General features: G+C 40.9%; 1 protein-coding gene across 1 annotated transcript in view; it reads right to left on the minus strand.

The window, feature by feature from the left end:
* Positions 1-19,149: 19,149 nt before the first annotated feature.
* Positions 19,150-19,645, minus strand: part of LOC311229388 (uncharacterized protein) — a gene marked incomplete at its 3' end in the record, with an annotated part of 83,629 nt that continues 83,133 nt past the window's right edge. The window contains exon 12 of the mRNA XM_084315476.1: positions 19,150-19,631. Coding sequence (XP_084171602.1) covers positions 19,150-19,631 — 482 coding nt within the window. The remainder of the gene's footprint in view (positions 19,632-19,645) is intronic.

The raw sequence follows: 19,645 nt of genomic DNA on the forward strand, positions 1-19,645 counted from the left end.
AGCCACCACCAGCTTTCTCCTCTGTTCTCCTATGTTCGAGAAAAATACAAATCAAATCAATGTAGGAATGACTATTGAAAGATGTTTTGATGATGAGCAATTCACACTAGAGTAAAAAGTGTGACAACCATCCCCGTTCTCCCCTACCCCTAGAAATTTGATCTCAGAAACTCGTTCTATTTTTACATCACATATTTTTAACTCGATATCCCCCTCTATTTATTTTCGATTACCAAAAACCCTACATTTAGTTTTGTTAATATTGACAGACAATACACAACATACTATATATCATGATATTTATGACATACATGACATACATATATACAGTACTGTTTAACCCTTTCACCGCCGCACTACCAAAACGTTTAACCCTTTCACGGCGACAATACACAGAAGGTTAACCCTCTCACTGCCACATGACAGCCGGTTAACCCTTTCACTGCCACACAACAGAAGGTTAACCCTTTACTATCACACAACCGACAGCGACCGTGTGATTGTTGTGTGATTATAAAGGGTTAACATTCTGCCGTGTGGCAGTGAAAGGGTTAAGAGACAGAGATCATAAAAGAAAATATATACATTTGAGGGGAAGAAACTGTACATTGGAGGGGGTTGGGTGGCGGGGTTTGGACATTTACCGGGACCAGTTTCTAATTGTAGCCTCCCGTAGGTGCTCTTTGAGGGCGGTTTTGAAGGTGGGTAGTGATTCACATTATTTTACAGCTGTGGGTAGGGCGTTCCACATTGATGTGGCATAATTGCGAAAGGTGCTTAGTCCCTTGTTTGAGCCGATTCTGGGTTGAACATGATTTGTGGACCTCCCTCTGGTGTTGTATACCGGCTCAGTGGCCTCGTGGGTAGAGTGTCCGCCCTGAGTTCGGGAGGCTGGGAGCTCAAGCCCCGGCCGAGTCATACCAAAGACTATTTAAAAATGGTACCCAAGGGCGCCCCAGTGGCGAACCACATAGCGCGCTCAGCCGCGACACGGCCGACCCGGGTTCGATTCCCGAACCCGTCGTTATTTGCCGAATGTCTTCCCCCCACTCTGTCTCCCGTTCCTCCTCTATCTCTATCTACTGGACTGCCCAGTAGGAATAAAGCAATAAAACCCCAAAAGAAAAATCTTAAAAAGAAAAAAAAAATGGTACCCATAGCCTCCCTGCTTGACACTCAGCATCAAGGGTTGGTTTGGGGGGAAGTCCTTGCGACACACTAGCGTCATGTCCAAGGGGTGTACTTGTACATCAAGCTGCCTCACGCTACGGAAACAGGAGATAGGCTCCTGCCCCATGTGCCGTTACGGCTCGAGAACCATTGGTTCTCAAAGGCAAACTTCTCTGGTGTTGTGGTCGTGTTCACTGACATTTGGGAAGTATTTCGACATGTACATGGGTACCTTAGTGGTGTAGTGTATCTTGTAGACCAGGCCCATTGCAAGTTGCTGTACTCTTCTACTCTAAGCCATCCTAGGATGTCAAAGTGGGCAGGGGTGAGGTGGGTTTTAGGAGTGAGGTCAAGTAGTAGTCTGACCAGTTTGTTGTTATGTTTGTAGCATTGTTTTTAGAGCCTTTGAGGTGCTTTGGTACCATGAGGTGCAAGCATAGTCGTAGTACCCTTGAATGATATATTCTCTCCCCACCGTATGTTTATTTCTCTCCCACCCACCCACCCCCTCCTAATGTACTCCCCATCATATGTATATACTCTGTCAGGATCTATGGGTAACAGTACTGTATATTTGCATATCGTTGCATGTCACAAATGTAACGGTACTAAATACCTGTATGTCATGTATGTCACTATGAATTGAAAATGGGGGACCCTGATGTAAACAAGACAAACGGTCTGCATCCCCTTAACAATTGTGTGTATTGAGCCATACTGTATTGTACCCATTCAGCAATCTGTTAAATAAAGTTTTCATTCATTCATTCATCTGCCAGAGTCTTCAGGGTATTCTTGTTTACCAGAGAGGAGATCCGGTACAAGAATCTTGTTCGTTGGTTGACTTTTTTGATTACATTGGATGCCATTTTGTCACAGCAAAGATTTGCCTCTAGGATGGAACCCAGGTATGTAATTTCATCTTTCCTTGTGACAATATTGTCACCCACTGTAACTGAGAAGCCGTCGGTCTTGCTGAGTTTGTTATTTGAACAGAAGAGAATGGACTCTGTTTTACCCATCAGCTGCCAATCAGCGTGAGCCGAGAAGGAAGCTGTGAGTCAACACAGAATCATTTACATTTTATATACTACTAACTATTACTCTGTTGGCTTTATCGTTTTATATACTACTAACTATTACTCTGTTGGCTTTATCGTTTTATATACTACTAACTATTACTCTGTTGGCTTTATCGTTTTATATACTAATAACTATTACTCTGTTGGCTTTATCGTTTTGGAAGTGGCATTACATTTGTCAAGAATGCATTAGGACTTGTTTAGGACTGGAAACCCAACGTTTCAGACTTGTGACTTGCTTGAGACTTGCCTGTTTTGACTCGGGACTTGAGTGTAAACACTTGAGACTTACTTGGGACTTGCAGAGCAATGACTTGGTCCCACCTCTGGTATGTGTTCACATACATATATACTTCACATGCAGCTATCAGTAGGTAACAGTGATGTTCATTCTGTTATTGTAAACCTGAAGATTATGGAAAACTATTCTAGAAATCAAGACAGATACTGAAATATACCAAATAAAACAAAGGTTGAAAGAAAATATATTTTAATCAGTCAATCACAAATATCATGAACGCTCAGCTGAACAACAATAACTGGATTCTGTCAATACACTGTGTCTAAACATCTCATTTATTACATTTACACACAGAATACATTACATTTACGCTGATTCATGAGTCAGTAAAATAAGTAGTAAATCACTTTACAAATAATACACATCAATATTCCCACCTTCCTCCAAGTGTGTGTGTGTGTGTGTTCATAGACAGAGTGAATTCTAAACCATAATTTCAGCAGCTCAAGAATCAAGAGGTTTATTTGTCACATACATACCAGGGCATACAGTGAAATGCGGGTGGTCATGCCCGCATTGATTGTGCAAAATACAATAATAAAATAAGCATAGAAAAAATAAAATACATAAGACACAAGATGTGCATGGTAAAAAAAGACATGCTAGGTTCCTGAGAAACTGGTTCTTATATACACTACTATGCAATATACAATTTACAATGTTAACTGTTCAGAGCTACAGGTGTCTCTATCTATCTCAACACAGATTCGAGATAAAACCCTGTGGCCGCTCGATATCCCCGGCGAGGTGCTAAACTCGCCAAGTTCTCGAGTCAATTACTAATCCTAATCACGCTTATTTCATAGTCACTGGTTAGTTTTATCCATTTCATATGAAATATAAGCGTATAAGTAAGGGATAATGTATGTAACGAGGTCATTGTCGCAAAATAATTGACCGACACAGAGTTTAAAATACCGAGGCGCCTCGCCGAGGTGTTTTAAACGTCAGTGAAGGTCAATTATTTTGCGACAATGATCGAGTATAGCTAGCTATACATTATCCCGCTTATTACATGGCTAACTTACTAACAATATACCTAATTCATTTTACATCGACAAGACGAGATCAAATGCAGACGCAGATCTGTGGTCTGATTGCACTGGTGATGACTGAGTGCAGCTGTGCATATGCTGAGCAGCTTTCTAAATGCTTGATTGCTCCCCGCTTATTACATGGCTAACTTACTAACAAAAAAAATTAACAGCGTGGTCTCATTTCTGGTAATTTATTTGGACATTTCCATTTATGGTGAAATTGGACCAGTCGAGGGGGGCGTTCGTCGGGACATTCGTGTTCAGTCTGTGCGTTCTGGCGGGGCTGGTGCAGGTCTTTCCGCACCTACAACACAAATAATATAACATACGTTTTCTATGCAACCTATAGGAAAGGTAGGCATATCATTGTACTGGGTTACTACTCCAATAGGGTCCAGCTGCAGCCTCGGAGATTGTTCCAGATTGGGCAACTTCCGCCCAGCCACAAGACATTTCTCCCGTGACAGGACAATGCGCTGATTGGCGGAAAGTACGGAAGTATCTCGAAGTACGTCTGACGTACGTCTGACGTTTCTCTACATACGTTAGCGAACGTGTTAATTGAACGTCAAAATCAAAAGCAAGTACGTCTGCGCTGACGAGAGGGGGGGGGGGGGGGGGCTTGTATTGATCAGGTTAGTAGATATTGTACCGATCAGGTATTACAGATCATATCTGCATGAAATAAACTAAAATGTTAAAACCCATTTAGACTGTTTCTCATTCCTGTACTGTTGTTTATACTCTGCTCCTGTGTTGTAACCCAACCCCCTCCAATGTACAGTAAATGACCAAGTATGGTTTTGTCAATATTCCAATGTACAGTTTTGCTTGTACAGTTGTACAGTGTCCCCCACCCACCCACCCTACCAAGCCTGTGTAGATCTATTCGGAATAATAAACATATACACCCTCTAGCAAAACATGACACAATGTGATCCTATCTCCGATAGAGCGGCTGGTCGCAGAGACGCGAGTTGAACGAACACATCGGGAGGAGAATGAATGAATGAATGAAAACTTTATTTAACAGATTGCACAATGGGTACAATACAGTACGGCTCAATACACACCATTGTTAAGGGGATGCAGACCAGAGAAAGACTTTTGTCTTGTTTACATCAGGTTCATTCATTCATTCATTCTCCTCATTCACCACAACTACAGTATTATTATATGGTCCAAAATGGTCTCCCTTCCTTTTGACGTTCAATTAATGTTCGCTAACGTAGAGATACGTCAGACGTACTTCGAGATACGTCAGACGTACTTCGAGATACTTCCGTACTTTCCGCCAATCAGCGCACATTGTCCTGTCCCGGGAGAAATGTCTTGTGGCTGGGCGGAAGTTGCCGTTAGAGGACAATCTCCGGGGCTGCAGCTGGAGGCTACTCTACTAGAGCCTACTTACCAGCGTTTCTGTTCGCGGGGGACACCGCGGCTGGAGGGGCACGTCCACTTTGATTTTGCGTACCTAAAACACATAATAGACATCAGTTTGCTATATGCGTTAAGCCTGGCAATTTTGTGATGGCTGTTAAATAAATAGTAAGTAGGATGTTATAGGCATAGCACTCACCAGACAGGATATTGCTCCATTTCTCCCTGTCTGTGGTGGAGGGGGTCCAGTATGACTTTAGACTTCCCTCGCACCAATGCCCGGTCACTGTCATGATCTCCCTGGTGTCGAGACCTGCCTCGGACAGGCGCTGCACAGCCGTGCTCCGCAGGCTGTGGTTGGTATAACGCTGCGAGAGTCCGGCTGCGAGGCTGATGGTGGGCATCATTTGGCCTAGATGATTATGCCCCATATTCTCCTTGGAGTACCACACTGACTCTGTGTTTAAGTCATGCTGTGGTCTCCTCAGCGGATGGTGGAAAAGGGCAGTAGCACAAGAGGGTAACAGGGAGAGATATTTTTTTAGACTGGCCACGGGGCAGGTGGGGTCGCCGGGCGTTGAAAACATTGTTCCTCTGTACATCTCCTTGCAGGGATCCCTGGCGTCTTTGTGATTTTTTGACTCGATGTTGTGCGTCAGGACAAAATATTCTTTTTTACGTTCTCGTCAACTTTCAGCTCGAAGGAATCTCTTCTCATCTCCCTCGTTCCCTCTCGTCCCCTCCTGGCCAGGTGTAATTGAATATCGAACCACACTTTGCGCACAAGTCCAGTCGCCGAAGTTGGTGCCAACACACTGGACTTGCGCAGGATGGCCATGTCCGCTGTGGTGATGCCAGGATGGTGTCGGCTGGTGTCTTGGCCATTTTTACGCAGCTTTTTAATTACGGACTTAAACACCCCGTTACATGGATCAAAAGAAGTACTCTTCATTGCATCCATTTTAGAAAAATGTCTGCAGATTCCTGCGCGCAGGGCCATGTAGCTTGCCACAGAGTAAGCCGTTCCTTTGGTTGTTTGAACGGATGCGTAAAATACACGGAGTGCCTGGTTCAATTCTTCAGCGCTGACCTCTCCGTCCACATCTAGTGGTCTCTTCGTCTCCTTCAGCCCGTCCTGAAACACCCCCATTGCCCACACTGTACTTTTCTTGGTGTTTTTTTTCATGTCGGTCCTCTTCAATTCGATCCACCTCATTTTCACCAACATCTCGATGTCTCTTAGTGCCTGTCTCCGTGGCTGCTTTCTCAACCTTAACACTTTGATTGCCTAAGGCTAAATTCATGATATACCATAGGTTGCCAGCTCTATTTGTCTATGGATAAGTACCCCTTCTTTGCAGGGCTATAACTTTTTAAATTCTATTGCTAAATTGCCATTATTATGGCCCATTCAAAGTCCTATATGTATTGTTCATTGTGTAGCAACGTTAAACTTTTTCATTCACATATTCATAGTAAAATATGGTCTAATGTATAAGTATGTTTTCATCTCTTTCTGCAGCTTTCTCCAGAACGTGATCTATAGCCCCAAATGCATTATATTGATGATGAAATACAGTTTGATGTCAATCGGCACGATATAAAAAATTTCAATTGGACGTACTTCTAGAAGTTTCTACGTATCATCTGATGATGACCGGATGGGTGGGGGATCGTTTATAATTCCGTGGGCAGCGTTATATCATTAATCTAGTGTGGGTCATATGTTCATCAGAGCAGTTTATATCGAACACATTCAAAAATAACGCTGAATCTTACCGTATCTTCCTCGCGCTGTTGGACGATCAGCGTGGTGTAGACCGTTTTCGATTATGGGATGTTTATCCAGATGAACCATTTTCAGGTTGTATAATACTATATACGTCCAAATAACGTTGTTTATTGAGTTAGGGCGAGCGATTGATCATCCAGTGTGTTGAGATGGAGTCCGGCTACCGATCGCGAGTGCCCGGAGCACATAGGATGAGCACTTCCTGTTTGGCGAGCCCCTCCCTCTTGGCCGATCTGCCGATCGGCCACCAGATGGCACTCTCGAACCGTTAAACAGTTGATGGGAGCTCACCAGTACATCTCAGGGCTCCGGAAAGAAAATATGATTTCGATCACAGATTTTTGAAATATTGATATCAAAGACGAGTTACGGCGTCCTCGGCAACTTGAGCATGGCGGGGAAGGACGCCTAAAAGCGTCTTCCGGCAGTTAAAGTGTTAACGTGAACGGTTGTAATTTTTTTCGTTGTCTTACTTTGTTTTGCCGGGGGGGGACCATTCGTGATTTAAATAGAAATGTATGTTAAAATCCTCAACACTGGCCATTGTGGATGTAACTTATGCAGTCGTTTTGAAAAGTAGGCTATACAAACAACAGGCCTCTGTTCTGGCTCCGCTGTCATCGTCACACACACTCCGCTGTCAGTGCAGCCGGCAGGTGTGTCTGATTGGCTGCACTGATGCAGTGTGTCAGTGGGCTTGATTGCGAACAGCTGCGCACAGCGGTCATTATTGTTCGGCAGAGGTCCGTTATCGAGTAATAACGGACCTCTGACGAGCGCTATTGACCAATCACAAGCAAGCATTTCGGCGAATGTGAAAACGCCATGTAATAAAAGTTCCTCTTCATTGTTTGTAATAAACAGAATGTCTGTTTGGGAAAACTCCTTTAATTGAATTGTCATATTCACAGTAATACTATTTAATATGTAGTACTAATAATAGTGTAATATTAGCGTAATAATATTAATAATCATTTCCATAAGACCAGGTCGAAAACACACCATACTTTTGACTCCAACCCGGGTACAGACGTAAGAATGACTGAATAGTCATTGATATAACTTTAGCTAGAAGCAGTAACCAGCAATGTATTGAATCTGTAATCAGGCTACCAGGACATTAATTACCTCCCGTTTACCTCAGATGAAAGCAAGGCGTTGCCAGCGCCTTGAAAGATTGTGATGGAGTGGTAAAAAAACGCGGTCCAATAGTTGAATAAAAGTATTTAACAAAGTTGGTTTAATTAGAAAAGTTGTTACAATAATACTGTCTTGGAAAAATCCAATCCAGGAAAATAAACAAAGCAAGGACATAAAAAACTCATCAAAGTCGTAGTCAACATCTTTCTCAAGAAGAAGAATAAAAACTCTCTGGTTTAAAAATCATCACAGAAGATGAGCTAAGAGCCTAACACAGCTCTTCAAATCTAAAACAGAAAAGATAGTGATGCCATCCTAGGGAAAAGCTCACAGTCAAAACATCCAAATTTCAAGTCCCAATTACACAGCATGACTTTGAAATTTGAAATGTATTTGAAGGATAAACCCCTTGAGATATGCTATCTCGTTTTCGAGGGGGTCCTTAACATAGGATACAAAACATACAATACAATACATAACAAAACAAAAAACAGGACAACAAATGCACTTATACACTGACAGACGCTCTCCCAAGCTCACCCCCACAATCCACACTGATTCCTCCCAAGAGGATCACCAATATATATATGTTCCCTTATAAAACACATACAAAATTATAATTTGATCTGAAAACGACATGTAAGCCCTAACACAGTAAATCAATAACAGGTGCAAGTAGTCTGTAGATGAGTGAACAAAGATATCTTGAATAACCGGTAAGAAGTAAGAGATCTGAGTGAACTAGGCAGTTTGTTCCAATCAGCTAGTGCTTTATATTTAAAGGCAAGTCGACCGATAGCTTTGATGGTTCGAGGTTTACTAAAGAAAGGAAGATCCGTGTGTCTTAAATTATAAGTTGAACTATATGGTGTTAAGAACTGCTTTAGATAGGGGGGATAATTAAAGTAAATACATTTGTAAACAAAAAGCAACCAATGAAAATGTCTTCTGAATTGGGGAGAAAGCCAGTTTAACAACTCAAACATAAGACAGTGATGGGTTCTATAAGGACACCTCAATATAAATCTGCAAACACTATTATAAGTAACATTTAAAGGACGGAGATTTGTTAGTGTGGTGTTTTGATAAACTATGTCTGCGTAATCCATTATTGGAAGTATCAGCTGTATAATGATTATTTTCCTAACCTGAAGAGAAAAACAGTTAATAGAACGATACAATATTCTCAGGGATTCTCAAATGTAGATAAAAAAAGTCACTCAAGCAAGCCGGCGAGTAGTACCTTATATACACAGTCCCGTAGCGTCATATTGCAAGCACAGATAAACACTCCTCCTTTCAACTGTGTCCCTGCCATTGGCTCATTTCTACTCCAATGGCTAGTAACTTAAAAAGTAAAAGTAATATTTTACTGAAACGGATTACCGCACTGTGGAAATCGCCTAAGATTTCCCTCATCATACATCAATGTCATGTGCAATTTGCACTGGTCTGGCCTTCAGCAAGAATATCCTGTAAGCTTATAGATATATACAGATATATATATATATATATATATATATATATATATATATATATATATATATATATATATATATATATATATATATATATATACATGTACAATACAGACATATACAATAAACATATACTTAATCATCGTTATATGTTTACACATCAAACAAACGTTAAAAACATCTTAAATGCACCTTCTCCGTCACGCTGTTTCTAACCACAGTGCAGTTTACGGAGGGTTAACCGTTTGTAGCCAATGAGAATGGTGCATTCCTTACAGAAGCCTCTCAAGGTCATACAGAGGGAGGAAAGCACACATTCCAGAAGCACCCAGCATTAACAGAAGGTTTTTCTCTCCACTCTTTAGTGTATATTCCATAAAATATAGTATAGTTATACAAGTTACACAAGTAGGAGGGAGAATACAAAAATACATCTTTTATAAATCACTGACTTTCAGTGCATTCGGCGCTTAGATCAGAGGCATACTCGTTCTGTTATCAAGCTTATAATACATGGTCCTTCAGCATATTTAATCCTCTATTTATATATGTTAATGCTTAATATATTACATCATACAAGTGCCACAAGACAGAGAGAGAACAGGATGTCAATACAAAAAAGGGTCACTGTAGTTTGTGGCACTTCAACATAACTCTTAATGTATCTAAACTATACAGTACCTCCTTCTTTTTAAAGTGATTGTTTTTGCGGTTGCCGCATGAGTGGTGTGTGTATCTGTGTGTGCTCATGTGTATTTGTGAGTGGAGAGTTCAGTGTTCTGATGGCCTGGGGGAAGAAGCTGAGTCGGAGTCTCTCTTTTCTTGTAGCGTGTGACCGTAGGCGCTTGCCTGACCGCAGCAGCTTAAACAGGCTGTTGTTGGGGTGGTTGAGGGTCTTTCAGGAGGACAGCTGGTCCTGACTCAGCACCCACCACCACCGTGTAGGTGTGTTGTTCTCTTATTGTGCCAGACAGCGTATCCATCATCAAGACATACCAGACACCAGGACTCATTAAGTCCAAGATGTCATCAGACGCACAGATACACGCACACACACACACACACACACACACACACACACACACACGCACACACACACATATATATAATGTACACACACACACATTCACATATACACACACCCATACATACACATACACATTCACATATACACACACCTACATACATACACACACATTCACATATACACACACTTTCACATATATACACACATGCATTCACACACACACACACAAATTCACATATATATATACATTACACACACACACATCTGACACAGGAAGCTACTCTATCTCACACAGGAAGCTACTCTATCTATCTGACACAGGAAGCTACTCTATCTGACACAGGAAGCTACTCTATCTGACACAGGAAGCTACTCTATCTGACACAGGAAGCTACTCTATCTGCTACTCTATCTGACACAGGAAGCTACTCTATCTGCTACTCTATCTGACACAGGAAGCTACTCTATCTGCTACTCTATCTGACACAGGAAGCTACTCTATCTGACACAGGAAGCTACTCTATCTGCTACTCTATCTGACACAGGAAGCTACTCTATCTGACACAGGAAGCTACTCTATCTGACACAGGAAGCTACTCTATCTGCTACTCTATCTGACACAGGAAGCTACTCTATCTGCTACTCTATCTGACACAGGAAGCTACTCTATCTGACACAGGAAGCTACTCTATCTGACACAGGAAGCTACTCTATCTGACACAGGAAGCTACTCTATCTGCTACTCTATCTGACACAGGAAGCTACTCTATCTGCTACTCTATCTGACACAGGAAGCTACTCTATCTGCTACTCTATCTGACACAGGAAGCTACTCTATCTGACACAGGAAGCTACTCTATCTGACACAGGAAGCTACTCTATCTGACACAGGAAGCTACTCTATCTGACACAGGAAGCTACTCTATCTGCTACTCTATCTGACACAGGAAGCTACTCTATCTGACACAGGAAGCTACTCTATCTCACACAGGAAGCTACTCTATCTGACACAGGAAGCTACTCTATCTGACACAGGAAGCTACTCTATCTGACACAGGAAGCTACTCTATCTGACACAGGAAGCTACTCTATCTATCTGACACAGGAAGCTACGCTATCTCACACAGGAAGCTACTCTATCTGACACAGGAAGCTACTCTATCTCACACAGGAAGCTACTCTATCTGACACAGGAAGCTACTCTATCTGACACAGGAAGCTACTCTATCTGACACAGGAAGCTACTCTATCTCACACAGGAAGCTACTCTATCTGACACAGGAAGCTACTCTATCTGACACAGGAAGCTACTCTATCTATCTGACACAGGAAGCTACTCTATCTGACACAGGAAGCTACTCTATCTATCTCACACAGGAAGCTACTCTATCTGACACAGGAAGCTACTCTATCTCACACAGGAAGCTACTCTATCTGACACAGGAAGCTACTCTATCTCACACATGAAGCTACTCTATCTGACACAGGAAGCTACTCTATCTGACACAGGAAGCTACTCTATCTGACACAGGAAGCTACTCTATCTATCTGACACAGGTTGTGGTGTTTCTAACGTATTTTTATAACATATGTGTGGTATTTTCTACATCATGTCTATGGGCAATTTACCAAAGGGCTTAATCTTTGCCCACATTAATATATGTAGTTTTAGGAATAAGACACATGAGCTGGCTCTCTTCTTACAGGCTAATAGGATACATATTCTTGCTGTGTCAGAAACGCATTTGGATGACTCTATCTGTAACTCTAGTATGGCTATAGCTGGTTTTACTTTGTATAGAAAGGACAGGAACAGATTTGGGGGAGGAGTGGGATTCTATATATGTGATCTATTTCCGGTAAAACTACGAAATTACATTGACATCAGTGATATTGAGGCCATCTGGTTGCAGGTACAGCTGCCACACCTAGCTGAGATATCAGAGATTTTACTATCAGACCATTTCCATATCTTAGCTATATCAGAAACACACCTTTTGCTATGACTAAATGTCCAACAAAAGGCCTAATAATGGTTCATCTAAATGTATGCAGTCTTAGAAATAAAATTCACGAGGTAGAGCGCCTGACTTGTCAGCATAATATCCATATTTTTACTGTATCAGAAACCCACCTTGAACCCTCATTTGGTAATGAAGAGGTGTCAATACAGGGCTACAATATATTCAGAAAAGACAGAAATAGATATGGTGGTGGTGTGGCAATATATATTCAAAGTCATATCCCTGCTGAACCTATGGATGATCTAACTATAGATGGTATAGAGGCACTATGGGTCCTGGTACATCTACCTACTAAGCCATTTCTTATAGGATGTTGTTATAGACCCCCTAAGGCTGGCATGAATTATCTGTCAGATGTATGCAGTATGGTTGATAAAGCCTCTGATGGAAACAGAGAAGTATACTTTTTGGGTGACATGAATATTGATTGGCTTTCTGATAAGTGTAATATGAAAAGCAAGTTATTATCTATGGCTCAAACATGCAATATGACACAAATGGTATCGCAGCCAACACACATTTTTACCAATAAGCACGGTAGAACTTCTTCTACATGTTTGGACCTTGTATTTACCAACTTTCCAGAACGCTGTTCTAAAGTAGTCTCTATAGCAGTGGGATTTAGTGATCATAATTTGGTTGCATTATCTAGGAGTACTAAAATCCCAAAAGGAGGTAATAAAATGATCAACAAAAGATCCTACAAACACTTCAATAAGGAAGTATTTGTTGGTGAGGTAGACAAGGTAGACTGGTCTATAGTGTGCAAAGAGAACAACCCCGAAATAGCAGTTCATGTATTTATGAATCTGCTCATGGAAATTGTGAACAGGCATGCACCATTTAGAAAATGTACTGTTCGGTCGAAAGGTGCTTCATGGCTGGATAAAGAAACCCTTGACCTAATGACTCTGAGGGATAATGCAAAGAAAACAGCACATCAACTATAGGCTTGAAGTCAGATAGACAAATCTACTGTCAATTAAGGAACAGAGTGACAAGGCTAAATAAAACGAAAAAGAAAGAGTATTATAAACATAGGATTAGTGAAACAAAAAATGATGGGAAAAAACTATGGTCAACACTGAATGAGATAATGGGCAGGAAATCAAATACATCAATCTCCTTCATACAATCTGAAGGTAAATTCATAACAAAACCTCTTGACATGGCAAACTACTTCAATGATTTCTTTAAAAATAAAGTTGATAAATTAAGATGTCTACAAAGTAGTGATGGTTCACTATCTCATTCACTAATAAAGAAAGAAATAATGAAAGGCAAAAACTGTCTCTTTAGCTTTAATGAGATTGATAGAGCAACAGTTTTGAAATTAATTATGTCTCAAGCTGATTCCACTTCCTCCGGTATAGACAACTTAGACAGCAAAATACTTAAACTTGTGGTTAACTCTGTAGCTACTTGTATTAAGCCCCAGTATACCCGTTCAGTTTGATAAGCCCATCAATCAGTGATCTGCTCGTCCGGCCTCCACAGCGTCCTGCAAGGCCGAGACTTTGAAACCCCTATGAATCTGATGAGTTCATCGAAGACTGGTCATACTGTATGCTCGCCCTGTCCCCTCGCGTCAAGGTGTTAACCTTGATAAGAGTCGCAAGGTCTATATTTTATTTAACAAGCTAGATTTATTGATAATCCTTTCCTTAGTAAATCTGCTTGAGTGTTCAAATAGGGCTACCATTAATCAAGTGATAATCCTTCCCTCGTATATCATAGGGGGCTGGTGAGTGTACATTTCACACAGCTGATATGAATGAGGTAATTTGTTCAAATGTTTGCTGTCAGGAAACCCCTTTAACATTGAATGAAATAGATTACAAATTATTTTGTCCTCTCTACGCTATTTTAGAGAAAAGACAGACATCTGTACATATTATACCTAAGATCTATACATAATGAATGAAGTATTTCTATGTCATGTGTCTCCCCAAATGACAATAATTTTATATATTATTCTCTTTGAGAGATAAGCTGAACGGCAGGTACAGTGTTGTAAATTCAACCTGTGAAAAATAATTAGAATGACTTTTTAAGGAGGCATCCCTCCGTCCACTGGTCTTATTTTCAAACCCCATGCATAGCTTAGTTTTTGAAAATAGACGCAAAAAAAAATAGAATGCCGTCTTAGGGAGGCATTCCTTAAACAACCGGTCTAATTCCAAGCTTCATTACACTGCAAGGCTTTGGAATATAGACGCTAAAAAAATTGAATATTATAGCTTACCAGTATTTTTAGAAGTAACACGAAGAAAAAGATTTAGTTTCAAAAAGTTTTAATAAAAGAATACGAGAGTTACAAAAGAATGCACAATTATCATAGGATCTCTTACAGCAAAAAAAAAAGGCCTCAAGTCAAAGTAAAAATGTGAAGCCTCCTCGCTTCACAGGGTGTTTATATAATACAGAATACGTCATAAGATTACACCCCTCTTGATAGTACAGTCCCAATCAGTGTACAATACGTAATAATGACCACTCCTCTTCCATCCCTTCGTTACTGTAACTATAAAAAAAGTAACAGATTAATTTGTGTTGGGAAAATCCCTAATACCGCACTGCATGTTGCAAGCAAGGAAGAAAGAAATATATAGCCTATATGTATGGATGTACAATACAGTGCTCATATACTTTAAACCTTGGTTAATATGTTTATACATCATACATGTAGTTTTAAAATGTATAATGGCTCTCCCTCTGCATTATGACAGGAAAGGGTTAACCGTGCACTTTTTCCTCCTCGCCTCCTCGGAGTGGAATCTTCAAGGTTGTTTGTACAGAGCCCACATTCCAACAGCAACAGAAGGTTTCTCTATTCATACTATAGTGTGTATTAGATATAGTAGTTTCTACAAGTTACAGTTTTATAGTTTATAGTTATAGTATAGTATACAGGTTTACACAAGTAGGGAGGAGAAATATATAATAATAAAAAAAAAAATACTCTTCATAATCACTGACTTTCAGCTCGGCGCTTAAATCAGGGCCATACTCATTCTTTTATCAAGCTAATCTAATACATTGATTCAAACAGATATATGTTTAATTTTCAGTGTTTCTGGAGTAGGGCTTTACATGGTGTTGGGACCCTCTCCATCTTGGCGCGTGGCTTGGTCGTCTAGGATTCTGGTACTCCGACCAGAATCTAGTAGGGGGTGAGATGGAGCGTGTTCCCTCAGGTGTCCGAGAGGTCATCATTCTTTGGTCACGCTGGCAGTGGCCTTTGACACTACTCCTATATGTCATATATTCAACCAGTGCTTAATCAGTGGGGTTCATCCTACATCATGGAAGGAAGCTAAAATCATCCCACTTCCGAAAGACAAAAATAAAACATTTAACGGTCCAAATAGCCGTCCGATCAGTATTTTACCATTGCTAAGCAAAATAATAGAAAAAATAGTATTCAAACAGGTCATGGATTACTTTTTCAATAACAATCTGCTCTCAGCCTTTCAGCATGCATACAGGGAAGGTCATTCTACGAGCACTGCACTCTTGCAAATGAGTGATGACTGGTTATCAAGTATGGATGACAAGAAATTAGTAGGTGCCGTTATGTTGGATTTCAGTGCAGCATTTGATGTAATTGATCATACCTTGCTTGTAGATAAGCTACAGTGTTACGGTTTCACCTCCAATGCACTATCATGGTTTATTAATTATCTCTCAGGGAGACAACAGAGAGTCTTCTTTAATGGCAGCTTTTCAAAATGGAATCCCATTAACTGTGGGGTTCCAGTTCCAGAAGGAAGCTGCCTAGGGCCTTTGTTATACTCCATCTTTACCAATGATTTACCGTTGGCTGTAAAAAATGTTAAAACAATTATGTATGCTGATGACCAGTGATGCCACAGATTACTTGTAAAAGTAATCTGATTACTGATTACTGATTACTCCTTTAAAAAGTAATCTAAGTTACTTTACTGATTACTTGATTATCAGAGTAACTTAGTTACTTTGAAAGTAACTAGGTTACGAAGTCGTCGTCGTTCCCCCAACAGTTTTTTTTTAAACGCTTTATTGAAAGTGCATAAATTGTTTTTAACTTGTTTCTCTGCACATAACGTAAATTGTTAAACTAGTGCTTCAGCTTCTGTACCATCAAGTATGGTAAAGCAACAGTCTATGATGCTCACAGCATTAGAGCAGCCAGCCAGTGGTTTTACAAAACCAGTGTATCACATCTAACAAATGCAGGCTGAACTATTCAATTATATCAACTGTAACTATTAAATTGTTTTTATAAATGTCTCTCTATAAACATACAATCAGTCTCTCTTTAACATGTAAATTAACTGTAAATCTGGCAAATAAGAGCTTTTGCTCTGCCACCATCAAATATACATTAATCAAAAGGGAAAGAAACAATCTCTCTCTTTTGCTGTTTGGCTGGCCTCGGAGTCCTCCTGTACCTAGTCGAAGCGTCGGCTAGTGTTGTGATTCCAGATGCTTTCAATGCAATTGGATGTGCTGTTTTTAGCGGTAGACAGTATTTTGTTTCCTCCGCATATGAATGTTTTTTTTCACCCGGCTTAGCTGACACAAACGTGAAGTAGTGACTGAGGCTACGTTTAGACGAGCGTTTTGGGGTGGAATTCTCCGCGCAGACGAGGCTGTAACAACGGAGCCCTGCTGTCACACGATTGGCGCATATGTCACATGACGTGCTGTGAAGACCCGCCCTACTCTGCCTCTGATTCGCAGACTGTGGATGGGGAATGTGATTGGACCAAAGCAGAGTCACTCACAGACAGAGGGTCCAGTGACGCCGCGGGACACATTGTGTATTTAACCCTTTCACTGCCACACGACGTCACTCCCAAATAAGAAAAACAGCTCAAAATGTATTTTTGACTGTCGAAAACGAAATAAAATACTGCATTCCGCCTGCATTATGAATTTATGATGAGATAGTAACGAAATAGTAACGCACAGCCACTTGGACAAGTAACTGCAATCAGATTACTGGCTTTTAAAGATTAACGCGTTAAGATTACTATTTTCGGGGAAAAGTAATCAGATTACAATAACGCGTTACTTAGTAATGCGTTACTGGCATCGCTGCTGATGACACAACATTATACAGTGCAGCTACAGCTGAGCAAGATGTAACTGACACCTTAAACAGGCCCTTAACAGACATTTATGAATGGATTGAGTGCAACAAGTTGGTGTTAAATATCTCTAAGACAAAGGCCATTGTGCTTGGATCTAGACACATGTTGGGCATGCATCCTCAATTAAAACTGTCAATTGGCACAAATTGAACAAGTGAACACAATAAGACTTCTTGGAGTTACTATTGATAGCTCCTTATCTTGGTCTAAACATAATAATATTGTCATTCAAATGGGTAGAGGATTTTTTATGACTAGGAAATGTTCTGCTTTTATCACTCCCTCCATAATGAAATCTGTTATTCATTCTTAGTTTTTGTCTCATTTAGAATACTGCCCTGTTTTCTGGTCGTCAGCTACAAAATTGAATTTAAAAAAGTTGCAGGTTGCTCAGAATAAAGCGGCTCGCCTGGCACTAGGCTGTTCATACAGGACAAGTATTGGTTTTATGCATGACCATCTGGCATGGCTGATGGTTGAAGATAAAGTATCGATGAGTCTTCTAATGCTGCTGCGGAACAGTATCAGCACTGGTAAGCCATCTAGCTTGGCTCAGCAGTTAGAAATGACTTCTGAACATGGTTACAACACTAGAGAGGCTTCTGGTAACATCAGAACAAAATCAGGGCGGTCAGGTGGCGTAGCGGAGATTGTGCTCGTCACCAATGAAAGAGGCTGCGGTCTCGACTCCCGGAGAGTCAGCATTGCCTTGGCTCGGGCTGATCGCTATACTAACTCGTTTGGCTGAGTTAGGGGGAGGGGAGCCGTGGGTGGGTCCTGGGCGTTGTGGACAGCGACCCCTAAAGTTCGGTCGGGGCGCCTGCTCAGCAAGGGTAGGATCTGGAGAGAGGTAGTGCGGCCTCCCACACGTTACACTCTCCCGGTGAGAATCTGCGTGGCCAGGCTGGCTGCCGACTGGCTGCACATGCGTCGGAGGAAAGCATGTGACAGTCTCCGGCCTCTCGGACCAACAGTAGGGGAAAAGTGCACAACAACCAGGAAGGGGGTTGGGAATTGGCATAACGACTAACAGTGGGATGGGAGAAAAATCGGAAAAAGAAGGAGGGGGAAAAAGATAATAAAAAAAAAACATCAGAACAAAATCAGCACCAAAATAAAATTTTCTCAAACTCACTGGCATATATAGGTCAAGAGCACTCTGGAATGCTCTGCCGAAAAACATCTCATCCACAATACATAATAAAATTACTTTCAAAACAAATATTAAGAGATATCTTGCAAACATGTCAAGTATGTAACTGTCATCTGTGTATTATATATATATATTTTATTTTTTTGACTGGAATGTTAGATTTTATAATGTGAATTTGTATATTTGTATTACTTTTTAATTTGTGTTTTGTCAAGTATGTAACTGTTATCTGTGTATTTTATCTTTTTTTTGTTTGACTGGAATGTTAGATTTTATAATGTGAATTTGTATATTTGTATTAATTTTTAATTTGTGTTTTGTTTAAATTTTTTATTCTTATTTCTAGTTGTACATTTGTATTGTATTTGTTTTGTCCAGGACCCCAGGAACACTAGAGGCTCTTTCATGAGTCTCTAATGGGGATCCTTTAATAAACATAAACATATCTGAGCCCCTCTACCCCAAACCCAGGGTAGAGGGGCTCAGTGAAAGTGCAGTGGAAGGTGTGTAGGTGGGTCAGTGTGTCAGAGGAGACTGTGTAGAAGGACAGAGTGCCAGCAGGACAGTCCAGATACACTGCTACTCTGGTGGAGCCCCAGGGGGGGTCAGGTATGGGTGTTGTTATGTCATTGTGCTTGGTAGAGTATCCATCACCATGACATACCAGACTCCAGGACGTATCATTAGATCCAAGACCAACAGCTGTTGGAGCTCTTCCTCTCCTTGTGAAGCCTCTATATGAGACTCCTATAGAGACCCCTCCTTCCCACTCTACCTCCCAGTAACAGCGTCCAGTCAGACTCTGTCTAGTAAACCCCTGTGGATAGAGGTCAAATCTGAGGAGGTCAGGAAGCGACAGAGAGAGGTGTTCGTTTGCTGTGTTTGGGTCCAGTGTGAGTTCACAGGCATCTGATGGAGAGACC

The sequence above is a fragment of the Notolepis coatsorum genome, assembly GCF_963971535.1.
Source record: "Notolepis coatsorum genome assembly, chromosome: 6".
Classification (NCBI taxonomy): Eukaryota; Metazoa; Chordata; class Actinopteri; order Aulopiformes; family Paralepididae; genus Notolepis; species Notolepis coatsorum.